At 40.8% G+C, this 14,321-nt stretch overlaps 1 protein-coding gene across 2 annotated transcripts in view; it reads left to right on the forward strand.

Annotated features, from left to right (window-relative positions):
• agla (amylo-alpha-1, 6-glucosidase, 4-alpha-glucanotransferase a) overlaps positions 1–14,321 on the forward strand; it is a 78,437-nt gene that overhangs the window by 21,911 nt on the left and 42,205 nt on the right. For both annotated transcript variants that reach the window (XM_034119291.1, XM_034119283.1), the window contains exons 5-9: positions 605–808; positions 10,007–10,188; positions 12,656–12,767; positions 13,608–13,734; positions 14,048–14,150. In XM_034119291.1, the coding sequence (XP_033975182.1) occupies positions 605–808; positions 10,007–10,188; positions 12,656–12,767; positions 13,608–13,734; positions 14,048–14,150 (728 nt within the window). The remainder of the gene's footprint in view (positions 1–604; positions 809–10,006; positions 10,189–12,655; positions 12,768–13,607; positions 13,735–14,047; positions 14,151–14,321) is intronic.

Here is a 14,321-nt window from a genome sequence, read left to right on the forward strand (position 1 = left end):
ATATATAAATAATAACTTAAATAAAACTCCAAAAATCTTAAATGGCTTTTCTTTTTTGTAACTCTTTTTGTTTTTAAATCTGATTTTTACGAGTTTCTTGGTTTATAGTTCCTGTAAATATACAACACTTTACAATCAAATGCACATTTTTACAGTTTTCTAGACTAGACAAAGGTATATGATCCATAGTAAAATAATTTAAAAACCTTGAAGTTGTTAACATCAACATGACAAAATTAAATGTCTCTTATTTTGGCACAGTTTACTATTAATTGTTTGCACAGAACTATTTGTACACAGCGTGTTCCATGGGGGACTCAAACAGCGTTGGGTCCGGTCAGGTAGGGCAGCAGGTTAATAAGGACCGATGCAGACTTGCTATTGGATGGTTTAATAACTTCATGTTGAAGGGTTTAATCACTTCCCACTAGTGTGGCGGACCCAACACGGGAACACACAAACAAAGTAGAAGGGGGGAGGGGGAGGGTTTAGTGGTTGCATTAGAATTAGCCATAGTGTTTATGCAGTCAAGCCTTCATAGCAAACAGGAGACACATAATACATATTGTTGGGAGTATTAATAATATGTGGGTTTCTCTCTCAGGGTACAACATGATCCACTTCACTCCTCTGCAGACTCTGGGAGAGTCCCGGTCCTGTTACTCCCTGGCAGACCAGCTGAGTCTGAACCCAGAGTTCAGCCCCGCTGGGCAGGGCTACAGCTGGGAGGATGTGGGGGCGCTGCTGGAGAAGCTGAAGAATGAATGGAACATGCTGTGTATTACAGATGTGGTCTATAACCATACTGGTGAGTGACTGTGCATTTATTTGTGTGTGCATTATTTTTTTACATGGTTTACAGCCGCACATAGAACAAACCAGAACAGTGCTTCTGCCTAGGGAAATGCTCTCTGATTTTTATCAAGGCCACTCTATAAACCATCACTTATATATATATATAAACAGACTGTTTTCAAAGTGTGTAGAGTATAAGTGGTTTGTCCAAGATCTCACACGTAATATATATTACAGTTTCCAATTCTATTTTAAATGAGCACCTAGACATTGGATATACTCCAGTTTGTGTGGATCATGATACAATTAATAAGCCCTGAGCCTGTTTTTCAGGTTTCAGGCTCGAAAATGACATGCCCAGAACAAATGACTATAAGTTCACTTCTAAAAGGGTTAAATTAATAATCTTTTTTCTCAAAGCAAGGTTACATCTGTGAGTTGGATGTAGAAGTGTCAGAATCAATATAGATGTTTCTGTGTCAGAGTAAATTCAGATGGAACATTGTAAAAAAAGGTAAATTCTTACCTCCGCCTACAAAAAACCCATTACTTATAGTGAAATCCACCCTTTGATGATGGTAAGGTAGACTAAAAGCTTTAGGAATCCAAACTACAACATATAATAAGTACCCTGTATCAAGATTGATGCAAAACAAGTGACATTTGACCTTTTTAGAGAGATTTATAAAAATAAAAATAATATGAAATCTCCGTTTTTTACATAAAAATGCAATGATGGATTATCAGTAATCCTTTCAAAGTGACACAGACACATTGGATTAACCTATGGATTAACCTTCAGCGGCGTTTTTATCATTTTAATGCCATTGAACACGACTATTGATCAGAATAACAGCTAATTTGAGACGATTTCCCGTGAATGTTCCGTAATTCACGTGTTGTGACGTCTGTGTTTGCTTCCCCTGTCACGAGTTCTGATCGCTCAGTGATGATACTTATACCTATAGAATCTGTGGAATCTCAGCTTTAATTAGGGTCTGAGACCTAGGTCGGCGAAGACCCTATTGAAATCGGTCGCGCAGCGACCGATAAACCTTTGACCCCCGCAACATATGTGAAAACTCACCAAATTTTGCACGCGCGTCAGAAGTGGTGCAACTTGCGATATGTAATTGGTTCCGGAACTTTGCGTAAAAAATTGCGTAGGCCACGCCCACTTCCGTTTTTAACGTAAACTCCCCCCACTTTAACTTTCACGTAAACGAACGAAACTCGTTACGCATATCTAGGGTGCGGAGACGAACAAAAAAGCTTCTTGGAGGGGTATAAAATAACGTACAGGAAGTCGGCCATTTTGAATTTGGCGTCCCCCGCACAAAATCTATCTTCTCCCAGGGACTTTATCCGTACGACTCGAAATTCGTCGGGTAGCGTCTCGAGACATGGGCAATTCAAAGTTATCACGGAAGTTTTTTTCTTTCGCACGGCGTAGCCGTGATTTGGCGCCAAAGTTCGCGTTCGCTTGATGCTAGGCGATCCCTCGCCATGGAACACGATGATGTCATAACACCAACTGACATACTCAGAACGCCACCAAACTTCACATGATGGTTAACACTGCGGCCCTGAACAGCTCTACGTCAAATTTGATGTTACTTAATATGGCGTTACCATGGCAACGCATCCCTCGCCATAAAACACGGTGTCGCTGTAACTCCAATGGACACGGTCCCATCGTCCCCCAATCTTCACTTTTATATCACCGGTCCATGCCTCAACAGCTCTACGTGAAATCTGAGATCTCACCGTATGCCGTTTCCATGGCAACGCATCCCTCGCCATAAAACACAATGTTGTCTTATGTCAATGGAAAAGGTTCCAAACGGCACCACACTTCAGATGATGGCTAATGGTCCGGCCCTCAACAGCTCTACGCCAATTATGGGATGTCATCATATGCCGTTTCCATGGCAACGCATCCCTCGCCATAAAACACAATGTTGTCTTAAATCAATGGAAAAGGTTCCAAACTGCACCAGACTTCAGATGACAGTTAATGGTCCGGCCCTCAACAGCTCTACGCTAATTCTGGGATGTTATCATATGCCGTTTCCATGGCAACGCATCCCTCGCAATAAAACACGGTGTCGCTGTAACTCCAATGGACACGGTCCCATCGTCCCCCAATCTTCACTTTTATATCACCGCTCCATGCCTCAACAGCTCTACGTGAAATCTGAGATTTCACCGTATGCCGTTGCCATGGCGACAGATCCCTCGCCATGAAACACGGTGTTGTCTTAACTCAATGGAAAATGGTCCAAACTGCACCAGACATCAGATGACAGTTAATGGTCCGGCCCTCAACACCTCAATATGACAATAGTGAGTTTTCCTCAAAAGCTGTTGCCATGGCAACGCATCCCTCGCCGTTAAGCACCATATTGCTTTAACTCCTGTGTAAATGGTAAAAAAGTGTTCAAATTTCACATATGTGCTAACCGTCAAGCCCTCGAGACGTATATGTGTCAGTTTTTAGATTTCGTCAAATGTCGTTGCTATGCTAACAAAATGGTCGCCGTGAAACACGGTTTTCTCATAATGCCAGTTAACATGCGCCAAACGGCACAAAACTTCACAGGTTTGATAACGATGCAACCCTCAACACATCTAAGCGTATTATGGGGTGTCATCAAATGCTGTTGCCATGGCGATAGATCACTCGCCATCAAACACAATGTTTATGATACTGCTGTAACTCCCATGTACGTTGTCCGATCGGCCTGAAACTTCCCATGTTTGCCAACGGCCGAGTCCAGAAAACTCCTGCGTGACACGTCGACGTGCGGACAACAGCCTGCGGAGCGTCGAAGACCCGCTCAACGCTGCTTGCAGCTTTAATTGATATTGATATTGATATCTTGTTTTCGCAGTTACGATAAGTAATAAGGGTATTTTTACCTTGAGTTCTGTGGTAAGTGTGTTAGCATTTTTTCGCTCAGGGCTCATTTAGACGCTTCTTGTGAGACTTGTGTTTTGTTTCGGTAAAAATGGTTCGTATTGTCAGTTAGCTGAGTTTCTTCCCGTTAAATGGGTATGACACATTAATAGGTTTTTAAATATTAAGAAGCCCTGAGACACAGTTTCGTGAAAAAACACCCCACTGCCCCCTGTACAGGGGGCTCTAGGGCTTAACAGGTTAAAGGGCTTTGAGTTGCTAGTGGGGATGATGTTCATGCAGGGTCAGTAGCCTTTAGTCCTCTCCATTTACAGATTCAATTGACCTTACTGTATATTGGCAGTGTGTTACATCAGATCTGATAAAAAGGAATGTTTTCGAGTCCTGAAGCCATGTATCAGCAGTAAGGATACAGCAATATTTCACTATAGATGGGAAGAGACTAACAGTTTTGGGTTAATTTACTTATCTGAAAACGTATTTCCTAATGTGTAAATACAATATCATGATAATATAACCAGTTTATCATATAACATAGTAACTAACTACCCTAAACTGGCCATTTCTTCATATTATTTGACTTGATTTGGGAAAAATAAAACATTAATAAAACATTTTTTTTCAAAACATCGCGAAACAGCTTTCCTTGATAGAAATAAGATAAAGACAATTTTCATTTTACACTTTCAGCATATTATAGATGGAACCTACACCTGTCAATGTATTTCAGTCACTCTCCTCTATCTGTAGACATACAGATAACCTTTGAACATACAGGCGTACAACTCAAATAATATTATATTACGTAAAACTTCACTGCACATTTCTATCTTTTTCAAAACAACAGCAATATCTCTGGGAAAATAACAAATGTTGATGCAGTAGGCTTATAGTGAATATTATTGCTATTCCTTGTATCATTTGTCATTTGGGATGTGTACATTATTAAATAGGACTCGATTAGATATTCTTTATTGGGAAATAGTTTTTGTTATAGTAGCATACTTACAAGGCATTACACATGAGTTAAATACAGTATATAAATACAGTATAAAACATAATTACAAAAATAAACTGACACTAAATATATACAGGGTGCGTACGGGTGCTGGAAATCCTTGAAAATGCTTGAAATTGTACGAGGTGTTTTCAAGGTTTGAAAAGTGCTTGAATTTTGGGAATGGTGCTTGAATTTGGGATAAAGTGCTTGAAATTGTAAATGCTTTACTTCGCTTTTTAGATTAAAAGAAAATAAAGAAGTCGGAGCGCGCTTAATTGCTTCGCTTTTACATAAAACAGCTCCGCTCCGGCCTTCCCACGCAATGCGCGTGACCGGCAAGTGTTTTTGTTACGTGTGTGACCTGGGCATTCTGATGAGAGTGATAGATGACAGTATGCCAGGAGGTTGCCGTTTCAACGAGCGTTGGCTAGCAGAAGACAAATACAAGCCATGGCTAAGACGAGGGTCAAGCGAAGCCCAAGAGTAGCCTCCTGCAAATTGTGCAACAATAACGATGCGAGAGTCTGCGCTGACGAGCCACACACCACACGAAAGGTACGCCAGAGTAGAGCATTTTAGATTAGGCTATCGTTGCATGTAAAATACATGACACTTTTCTCTGTGCGCGGCAAAACAAGCTCGCCAAAATGACTTCACTAGTCTGGCAGTATTTTAAGTGTCTGAAAATGACAATAAAATAGCGGTATGCAACGTGTGTGTGAAGCAGAAATCCTGCAGCTCCACCCGCTGTGACGGACCGGTGAGCGGAGCAGAACACACATTAAGAGTTAGACCTAACACACTTAGCTATTTTATCTACCTCTGGAACAAGCTAAACTAGTTATAAATATATTTATTCTTCACTGTCGGGTCGCTCATTACTGGATCAGTGAGTTGCAGGAGATACTGACAGGCTGTCAGGGGAGAGAGAGAGGGGGAGAGAGGAAAAGAGAGCGATATCGGTATCGGCCTTTATATATACAGTCTATGGTATCGGCCGATACTGATTCCGGCGATCGGCTCCAAAATTGGCGATCGGAGCATCCCTAATAATTGTATATGCTATGTTTTATAATGATTGATCATTACAGTGTTCTCAAAGCTGGTAAAGTTGCAGCTAGTTTGAATGACTTTGTATACTGCAGGGTAGCTTGTGAATTTACTCCAGGTGGAACTAAAGTCTGATTTAACACTTGATTATATTTCACATCATTCATCCACATCTGTAAAGTAACTAAAGGTATTAAATACATGTAGTGGAGTCAAAGTACACCATTTACCTCTGACTTGTGTTTACTGCCAACCTAAAAGTACCTCAAAAATAGTAATCAATAATATATTGAAAAGTTATTTGGCTGATTGTTTTATATTGGCTCAGCCAGGTTATATGGGAGGCCCAGTCTACGTACAGATGGGTCACTCATTTTGAAATATTAAACTTAGTTTTCTTTTCTAACATTTTAAATTTTTCATCCTCATGTAGAATGCTATTATGAAACACACATTTGGTTGTTTATAGCATAAAGAACATCTGATTTAATGTGAGGTAGGGAAATAATCATTTGAGTATAAGTATGTGTATATAAATATGTAATTTACAACAGCTGTAAGATGCTTGAAAAGCTTGAAAATGCTTGAAAAGTGCTTGAATTTGACTTTGGAAAAGGTGTAAGAACCCTGTATATACAAACCAACAATATAAAGATATATACTTATAGAGTATCTATACAATATAAAATACAAAATAAGTGAAAATACACTGTTACAGATCAAAAACATTTTTAAATAATTTATTTTAGGTTCCCCCTATCGTTTTCCCCATCTCATAGAAATAAACTAGGACTGTCAGTCGATTAAAATATTTAATCGCGATTAATCGCATGATTGTCCATAGTTAATCGCGATTAATCGCAAATTACATTTTTTATCTGTTCTAAATGTACCTCAGAGGAATATTTTTCAAGTTTTTAATACTCTTATCAACATATGAGTGGACAAATATGCTTTATGCAAATGTTTGTTTATTATCATTTGAACAATGACAAATATTCTCCTGAATATTCTCAACACAACAACCTGGAACCTCTCTCTCTCTCTTACACTCTCTCCCAACCCTGTGTACTTCTTTGCACTGAGCCAGTTGCTCAAACAGACAAGCCTGTTTACAGTTGTCGGCGAAATGCCGCTCCTCTGTCTTCATCTTCAGTCAAAGCATGAGACTGAAGTTCCCACTGTGGGTCAAAATAATGTGCTGTGATGTGCAGTCGACACGTTGGATGTGATCCGAATTATCTAACGCAGCCCCTCGTCCTCCACAATGTTAAGCTGTAGCCACCCATTTAGCTATCGCTGTTGTTGTCCAGGCGTCTCCCCGGCAAACTTTCAAGCGTGGTCTGCCGCAAGCGAGCGGCAGGAGCGGGGCTGTCAGCATCAGCTGTGTGCTTGGCTTGCTGTTTAAAACACCTTTTTTTGTATCCATATCTCTCGCTAGAATCTCCCTCCATCCAACTAACAACAACAACAACGTCAAGCCTTTGGGCTCTGAAACTACGGGGCGGGCCAAGGACAAATACACATGCGTTAATCGCACTATAAAATAATTAGTGGCGTTAAAAATGTTTTGTGTTAACGCGTTACTAACGTGTTAACTTGACAGCCCTAAAATAAACAAAATATTTGATTTACCTATCTCATGTGCGCTATTTTACTTCAGCCAGGTACCTCCTGCATTTTGCTGTTATAAGGGTTAACTGTGAAAAATATGTAGGATATTAAATGTATTTACTAGCAAATGACAAAGCCCCCCCCCCCCCCCCCACCTGTGGCATAAAGTTATCTGTTCTAAAGTAGAATTGTGTAAATGAAGTGTCCAGAAATGTTACAGCATAACAACTTCAGCAGCACCAGTGGAAGAAGCAAGTGATTTGTATTCACACACACACACACACACACACACACACACACACACACACACACACACACACACACACACACACACACACACACACACACACACACACACACACACACACACACACACACACACACACTGTGAAGTGTGAGCAGCATGCTAAACCAGGAGCTAACATCACATTACTAAAGAGGCCAGTGGCATGAAGCCGTATAAAGCAGTGTTTGGAACCTTCAGGAAACATAGATTCACACCGTTGTGCTGTCGTACCAGCTCATGAGATAAAGGTGAGGTGTATGAGGTGTATCTCATAGATGAAAGGTAAACACACTAACATGTAGGTAACTGAAAGGACATATGTTAGCATTGTGTCCATGTTTACCCATCTACTCTTATCACCTCCTCCGCCCCCCTGCCCCAGAAAAGGTCAAGCAGTAAACTGAGCCTGAGTAAAAGGTTAGAGCCTGACTGGGCTGAGGCTGGAGTTACTGCCTGACCAAGTGCCAGTATATCTGTACAGCTGTACATCTCTACCAACTCTTCCAAAAGATCATCAGGGTGGAAGGGTTCTTTAAAAAATGTATTACTAGTTATCTGTAAAACAAAAAGTAATGAGTAACCTAATCTGAGTATCAAAAAAGAGGAATTTTACCTGATTCTTTTCTGTTTCTTTTGGATTCCCTCAGTATCAAATCCAATGCAAATAAATAAAAGAGAAAAGAAAAGAAATAAGATGTTTTTTGTCTAAGTGTATTATTTAAGACAACAGAACAATGTAATCTTAGAAAAGAAGCAAAGAAAGTGAAAACCATAAAGCAGATTCAGGCAGTAGGCGTATGGATTCACACTTAGTATTAGCCTACAGAACAGTACAGTTTACAGAGAAGAGATAACAGCTGATCAGGGGCGGACTGGGACTGAAAATCAGCCCTGGACTGTGACCCAGCCCAGCCCACACAAATTGGTCTAGCACGCTTGTTAACTGTCAACGGAGGGGGGGGGGGGCTGGGAGAGCTCGACGCTCGTGAACTTTCAACAGGAGGGCGGGGGGAGCCTCGCTGCGGGGAAACTGTGGATCTCTGTCGCCTGTCAGCGCAACTTAAAGGGGACCTATCATGCAAAATGCACTTTTTGATGTCTTTTATACATAAAGATGTGTCCCCGGTGTGTCAGGGAACTCACGCAGCGTCAGAAAATAAAACCCTTTCTCTTTTCCTCCGTACCCAAATCTCTAAAAACGGGGCTACAATGGAGCTGATCCAGATTTGCGTCCGATATGACGTAATATCGGAAATGTAGGCTGGCTTTACACCCACGGCCCTATCAGAAACGTTGCTATCAGAAACAATGCTATCAGAAACAATGACTAACACTCAGAGCTAACCTGTACTGGAGAGCATGTGTGTGAAGAAGCAGGAAATAAAAAGAATTCACCTTGTGTAAATAATCCTTGATAATCCATGATATGGCGTTTCATCACGGCAGTATTTGCCGGTAGAATCTCCCGCATGAGCTCAGCCCCCTCCTCTTTTTAAAATCCTTTTTTTTTTTTAAATCAAGCTTTATACCCCAAATCAGCACTTTTGAAACAGGAAGTGAAATAGAGGGATACAGTATGAGGCATGGCTAGAATGGGTGATCTGTTTGGTATTTTGAGCAAAACACTTCATAGACATGTTTTTTATATTTTTTTATATATCTGAGACCTATGCTATTGCCTAAAAATAGCATGATAGGTGACCTTTAAATGATGCCGTTTAAAAATATATATATATAATGGGCGGTGCCGGCCATCAGCGAACCGAGCCTGAACGGCGCCCGGGGAGCAGTGTAGGGAACGGTGCCTTGCTCAGGGACACATCGGTGGCACTTGGTCTTGCCGGGACTTGAACTGGTGACCTTCCAGTTGCCACCACCGCCCTTCTTCTTCTTCTTCATTGAAGTTATTCCCACCTTGTATTGTTTCTGGTTCATCCTCACCATTGTTGCTAACACGTTTCAAGCACTCGTAATACCTTAGACAGTTACGGCCCATCCACACAGCGGCGTGCGTTAAAGCTTCAACGCTTCAGCCCATTCACTTTGAATGGGGTGACGTCACGCTTCGCCGAACTGCATTGTGGGAGCGAAGCGTAGCTTTGCTCGCGTTGCTCGCGTTGCTCGCGTTGAGCAATGTTCTACTTTTGAAGCTTCGACCGAAGCGTCAGCCAATCGAATCATATGCCAGTACAAGCTCTAGCCAATCAAACCGCTGCTTGTGTGTCCGGGGCGGGAGATTCAGGTGATTGGTTGTTGGTCTAGCTTCAGACATGCCCGCCGGCAAGCGACAACGCACGCCGCTGTGTGGACGGGCCGTTAGTGTTTCTGTTTTTCTTTGCAGCTTCTAACAGTGTGTGGATCAAAGAACACCCAGAATGTGGGTACAACCTGGTGAACTCTCCCCACCTGCGCCCAGCCTGGGTCTTAGACAGAGCCATCTGGCATCTGACCACCAGGATAGCAGAGGGACGCTACGCCGCTAAAGGACTTCCTGCTGACATCACCAAGGAGAGCCATCTGACTGTGAGTACACTATGTTCATGACTGTGATGTAGAAGATACACATTTGTATATCATACGAGCATAATTTAGACGTTACCTCATGCTTTGCTATATAGATTTAACAAAAAATGAACAGAACCTTTACACATTAAAGTTCAAATGTACCGCTCAAGTGTAAAAAACATCTCCTCTGTTTGTTGCATGAATGTGCAATGATGAGTAAAGCCTGATTGATTACGATGCCACCACATCATGCTCAAAGGGAACTATACAGGTTGTGGTTGAATAGATTACAAATCAGGTGCTATGCCTTTTTCTAACCACTTTTCCTTAACCTCAGTGAAAAATCTCATGGGGTTAAGGAAAGATGTAAAGGAGAATTCATCAGGACGTAGGAAAAGAGACTGGACCAACTTTGGGAGACATTATTATGATGCGCCAGCAGATTAAATTGATGCTCGTCTGCTGTGGCAAACTAGCTAGATTTTTCAAGGTGGACAACAGTGAAAGATATATAACTTAAATACCAAGTTTTGAATTCAAATACAAAAATTTGATTTAAAGGTAATGGTGCTCATCATCCTGTCCACTTGGTATTAATTGATCTCAATTATTGTAGGAAGCTTTTTTGATAAATAGTACTTTAATGCAAAAATATCCATTACTTGTTAGGCCTACACATCTAATAGTGTTTAAATCATCATTCAACCATGTTGCATTAAAAAAAAGAATAGCACCAATAAGCACCACCCAACTCAGTAAACACTGAAACATGATTTAACCATCTTTACTATAATTAGCCCAATATTAATATTTCTGCTTTTGGTTTAAGATATTGATGAAAGTTCAAACATATAAGCACGTTCGTAAGATTTGGCATGAGATGGAAAATGCTGAATAAGCACCATAACCTACATGATCCTTCTTTGTCGGCCACAATCGGTCAGTTGTTGCATCACTTTAACCTGTTAAGCCCGAGAGACCCCGGTACTGGGGCACTGCCGCAACATCTTGCAGGAAACAGTGTCTGAGGGCATGTTCATTTAATAAAACTATGAATGTTTATATCCATGTAACGGGAAGAAACTCATCTAACTGATAATTTTCTTTTTTTTTTTTAAAGAAAACCCACAATGCTAACACTGAGCCTCTGAATTAGCAACGAGCGAAAAATGCTAACACCTTACTGCATCGAAGATCACTCACAAAACCTTATTATTTATCTTTTCACCACATCCAACACATCGTTTCACAACCTAAGGTGACACAGAATCGATTGACACCGACATTACCACTGAATTATACGTATTTGCGACGTTATAAGCAAAAACGGACATCAAAACAGGTGACGCTAGGTAGCTAAAAATGCTAACATTTGACTTGGCTCTGTAGTCTCTCCAAAGTGGTCTTCAATGGCATTAAAACGATAAAAACGCTGCTGAAGTTAATCCATAGGTTAATCTAATGTGTCTGTGTCCCTTTGAAATAATTTCTGATAATCCATAAGCATTAAAACTGCTTTTCCGTTTCCAGATGTCAAAGCTAGAGATAGGTTCACTCTGATGCTAAATTACATGCGCGAAGCCCCCACCTTTTCTCTTCACAACGTGTGTGTGTGGGGGACTCCCCCTTCGATTATATTGGCTCTAACGGTCAGAAAGAGGTGTCAACCATCAAAATCGAGCAAGGGGGGCCAGAGATATGGAAAATCCACCCAAATGACCCCAGAAGTGGTTTCTTTTTGCTAAATCTCTCTAAAAAGGTCAAATGTCACTTGTTTTGCATCAATCTTGATACAGGGTACTTATTATATGTTGTACTTTGGATTCCTAAAGCTTTTGGTCTACTAACCCATCATCCAAGGGTAGTTTTCACTATAAGTAAAAAATAATTTTTGGACGGACACTATAATTTACAATTTTTTACTATGTAAAATCTGAATTTTCTTTAAAATAAAAAACATCTATATTGATTCTGACTTTTCTACATCCAACTCACAGGTTTATCATTACTTTGAGAAAAAAGATTATTAATTTAACCCTTTTAGAAGGGAAGATATGGTCATTTGTTCTGGGAATGTCATTTTCGAGCCTGAGACCTGAAAAACAGGCTCAGGGCTTAACAGGTTAAATGTTGCTGCTGCAAGGTATTGTGGGACAGCATTATCTCCTTTCCTTTGTTAAAGGATGTATTGATAGTTCAGGTTAACTCTTTTTGCTGAACATGTTACAAGGACTGCATAATTTCATTTGGATTCCACACTACTGACACTGATGTAGGTCCATTAAAAAATATAGGAATGAAATGAAAGCAAATAACAGAGCTGCTATATTTCACGGTTACTGAACACATTATTGGAACAACTTGTGAAAATGTGTGTTTGCATTATGATTTATTTCTAATGTTAAATGCACTAGCATGTTACAATTTTTAAAGTAATAATGGCTGATCTAATAATATTGATCATGTGTGTGTTTGCTCCTCTCAGGCCATCCGCAGTGTGTTGTGGGAGGACTTGTTTCCTGAGATCAAACTGTGGGAGTTCTTCCAGATCAAAGTGGACCTGGCTGTGGAGCAGTTCAGAACCCTGCTGCTCAACGGTCAGTGCTGGAGATCAGTGTTATTGCAAACCTTCATGTTAGCACAGCAGCACAGCAGCAGCGGACTCAGTGTGTACACAGGAGGAGTTCAGACACATGACTCTGTAAACAACTGTATTGATTCAAATAGAAGCATATTTGATCTGCCAGATGACTGTATACAGACCTTTACCAATGTTAGCAGGACTGAACATAACAACAAATACTCTTTTTATTTAGATACTTGCTTTATCAATGCTTTCATGTCATCATAAGCTGCTTAGAGATAGAGTCAGGAAGGTCATAACAGGTCATAATTCCTCCCTGAAACGCCTCAATCGGACTCCTTTATTTACTTCAGGAACATAGTGACATCACTATGTAACACTTGCCCTTCTGTTGGCTCAGAGTGATTTTGACCGACAGCCTTTGGCCGATTGCCTACCGATTCGACATGTCGAATCACTAGGTTTTCGGCCAAAAAGGTGTCGGCACAGCCGAAAAGACACAACGGTGCGGGACACACCAATCTGAGTAGGGCAACAGGACGCTCATCGTCGGCCTGACATCCATCGACGGCCAAAATCGGCTTGGTGTGTCCGGGGCTTTAGATGTAAAAGTATGCTGGCTCTAATGCTGTTGCCGGCATCTTTGTTCTATTCATAGCTTGTTAAACGAGAGTCTGATGCTAAGCAGCGGCTCACTTATCCTTAGAGGCAAACCATTAAATCAGCAAAATAAAACGTTTACTTGCCCTGATGCTAATTAACATCAAGCCCTGGTTGTCCACTTTAGTTTTGGCGTGCTAACACAGAGACATTTGATCTGGATGATATCTAAGAGACATGTATTTGTTTTTAGGCACCAAGCCAGACCAGAGCAAGACTGGGGGAAAGAAGGGCCTGAAGATCATTCAGGACCTGAGTTACCATCGTTATGGCAACACACTGGACATGGACTCTGCTCTGGAGACCTTTGTGCCTCACAGGTCCGACTAAAAAATACAAACTGCTATTGTTATTGTTCAAAAGGGCTTTGTATGAAGGTTTTCTTCTTAACTGCTGAAAGGACATGATAATTGAAATTTGAAACAAACCTGCGATTAGCTCACCTCCTACGGCTTTGCTTTTGTTAGATGAAGCAGCTTCTTAATGATCCTTTGATTGCATAACTTTGGAGATATTATATATACTTTATACATTATATAAACTGTATATACATATATATATATATATATATATATATATATATATATTATAAATACTTTTGTCACGTAATTAAAATAAAGAAACTCTCTGTAGCTCCACCCCTCAGCACATCGAGGAGTGCTGTGGTTGGCTGAAACAGAAACTGGACGCTCTGAATGAAGAGCAGCACCAGATCATGCACCAGCATCATGAACAGGTAATGGGGGTACCTACTGATGTACATTAATAATAATATAATGATAAGTATGAAGCAGTGCTAGAGCATGATACGACCAGGCTGTACATACAGACATGTTTGTGCACATGGTAGGCAGCTGGAGCCAAACCTGATACCTGTTGGAAGGAGCTGCTGATATAGATACTGGAC

This window comes from Trematomus bernacchii, unplaced genomic scaffold, assembly GCF_902827165.1.
Source record: "Trematomus bernacchii unplaced genomic scaffold, fTreBer1.1, whole genome shotgun sequence".
Classification (NCBI taxonomy): Eukaryota; Metazoa; Chordata; class Actinopteri; order Perciformes; family Nototheniidae; genus Trematomus; species Trematomus bernacchii.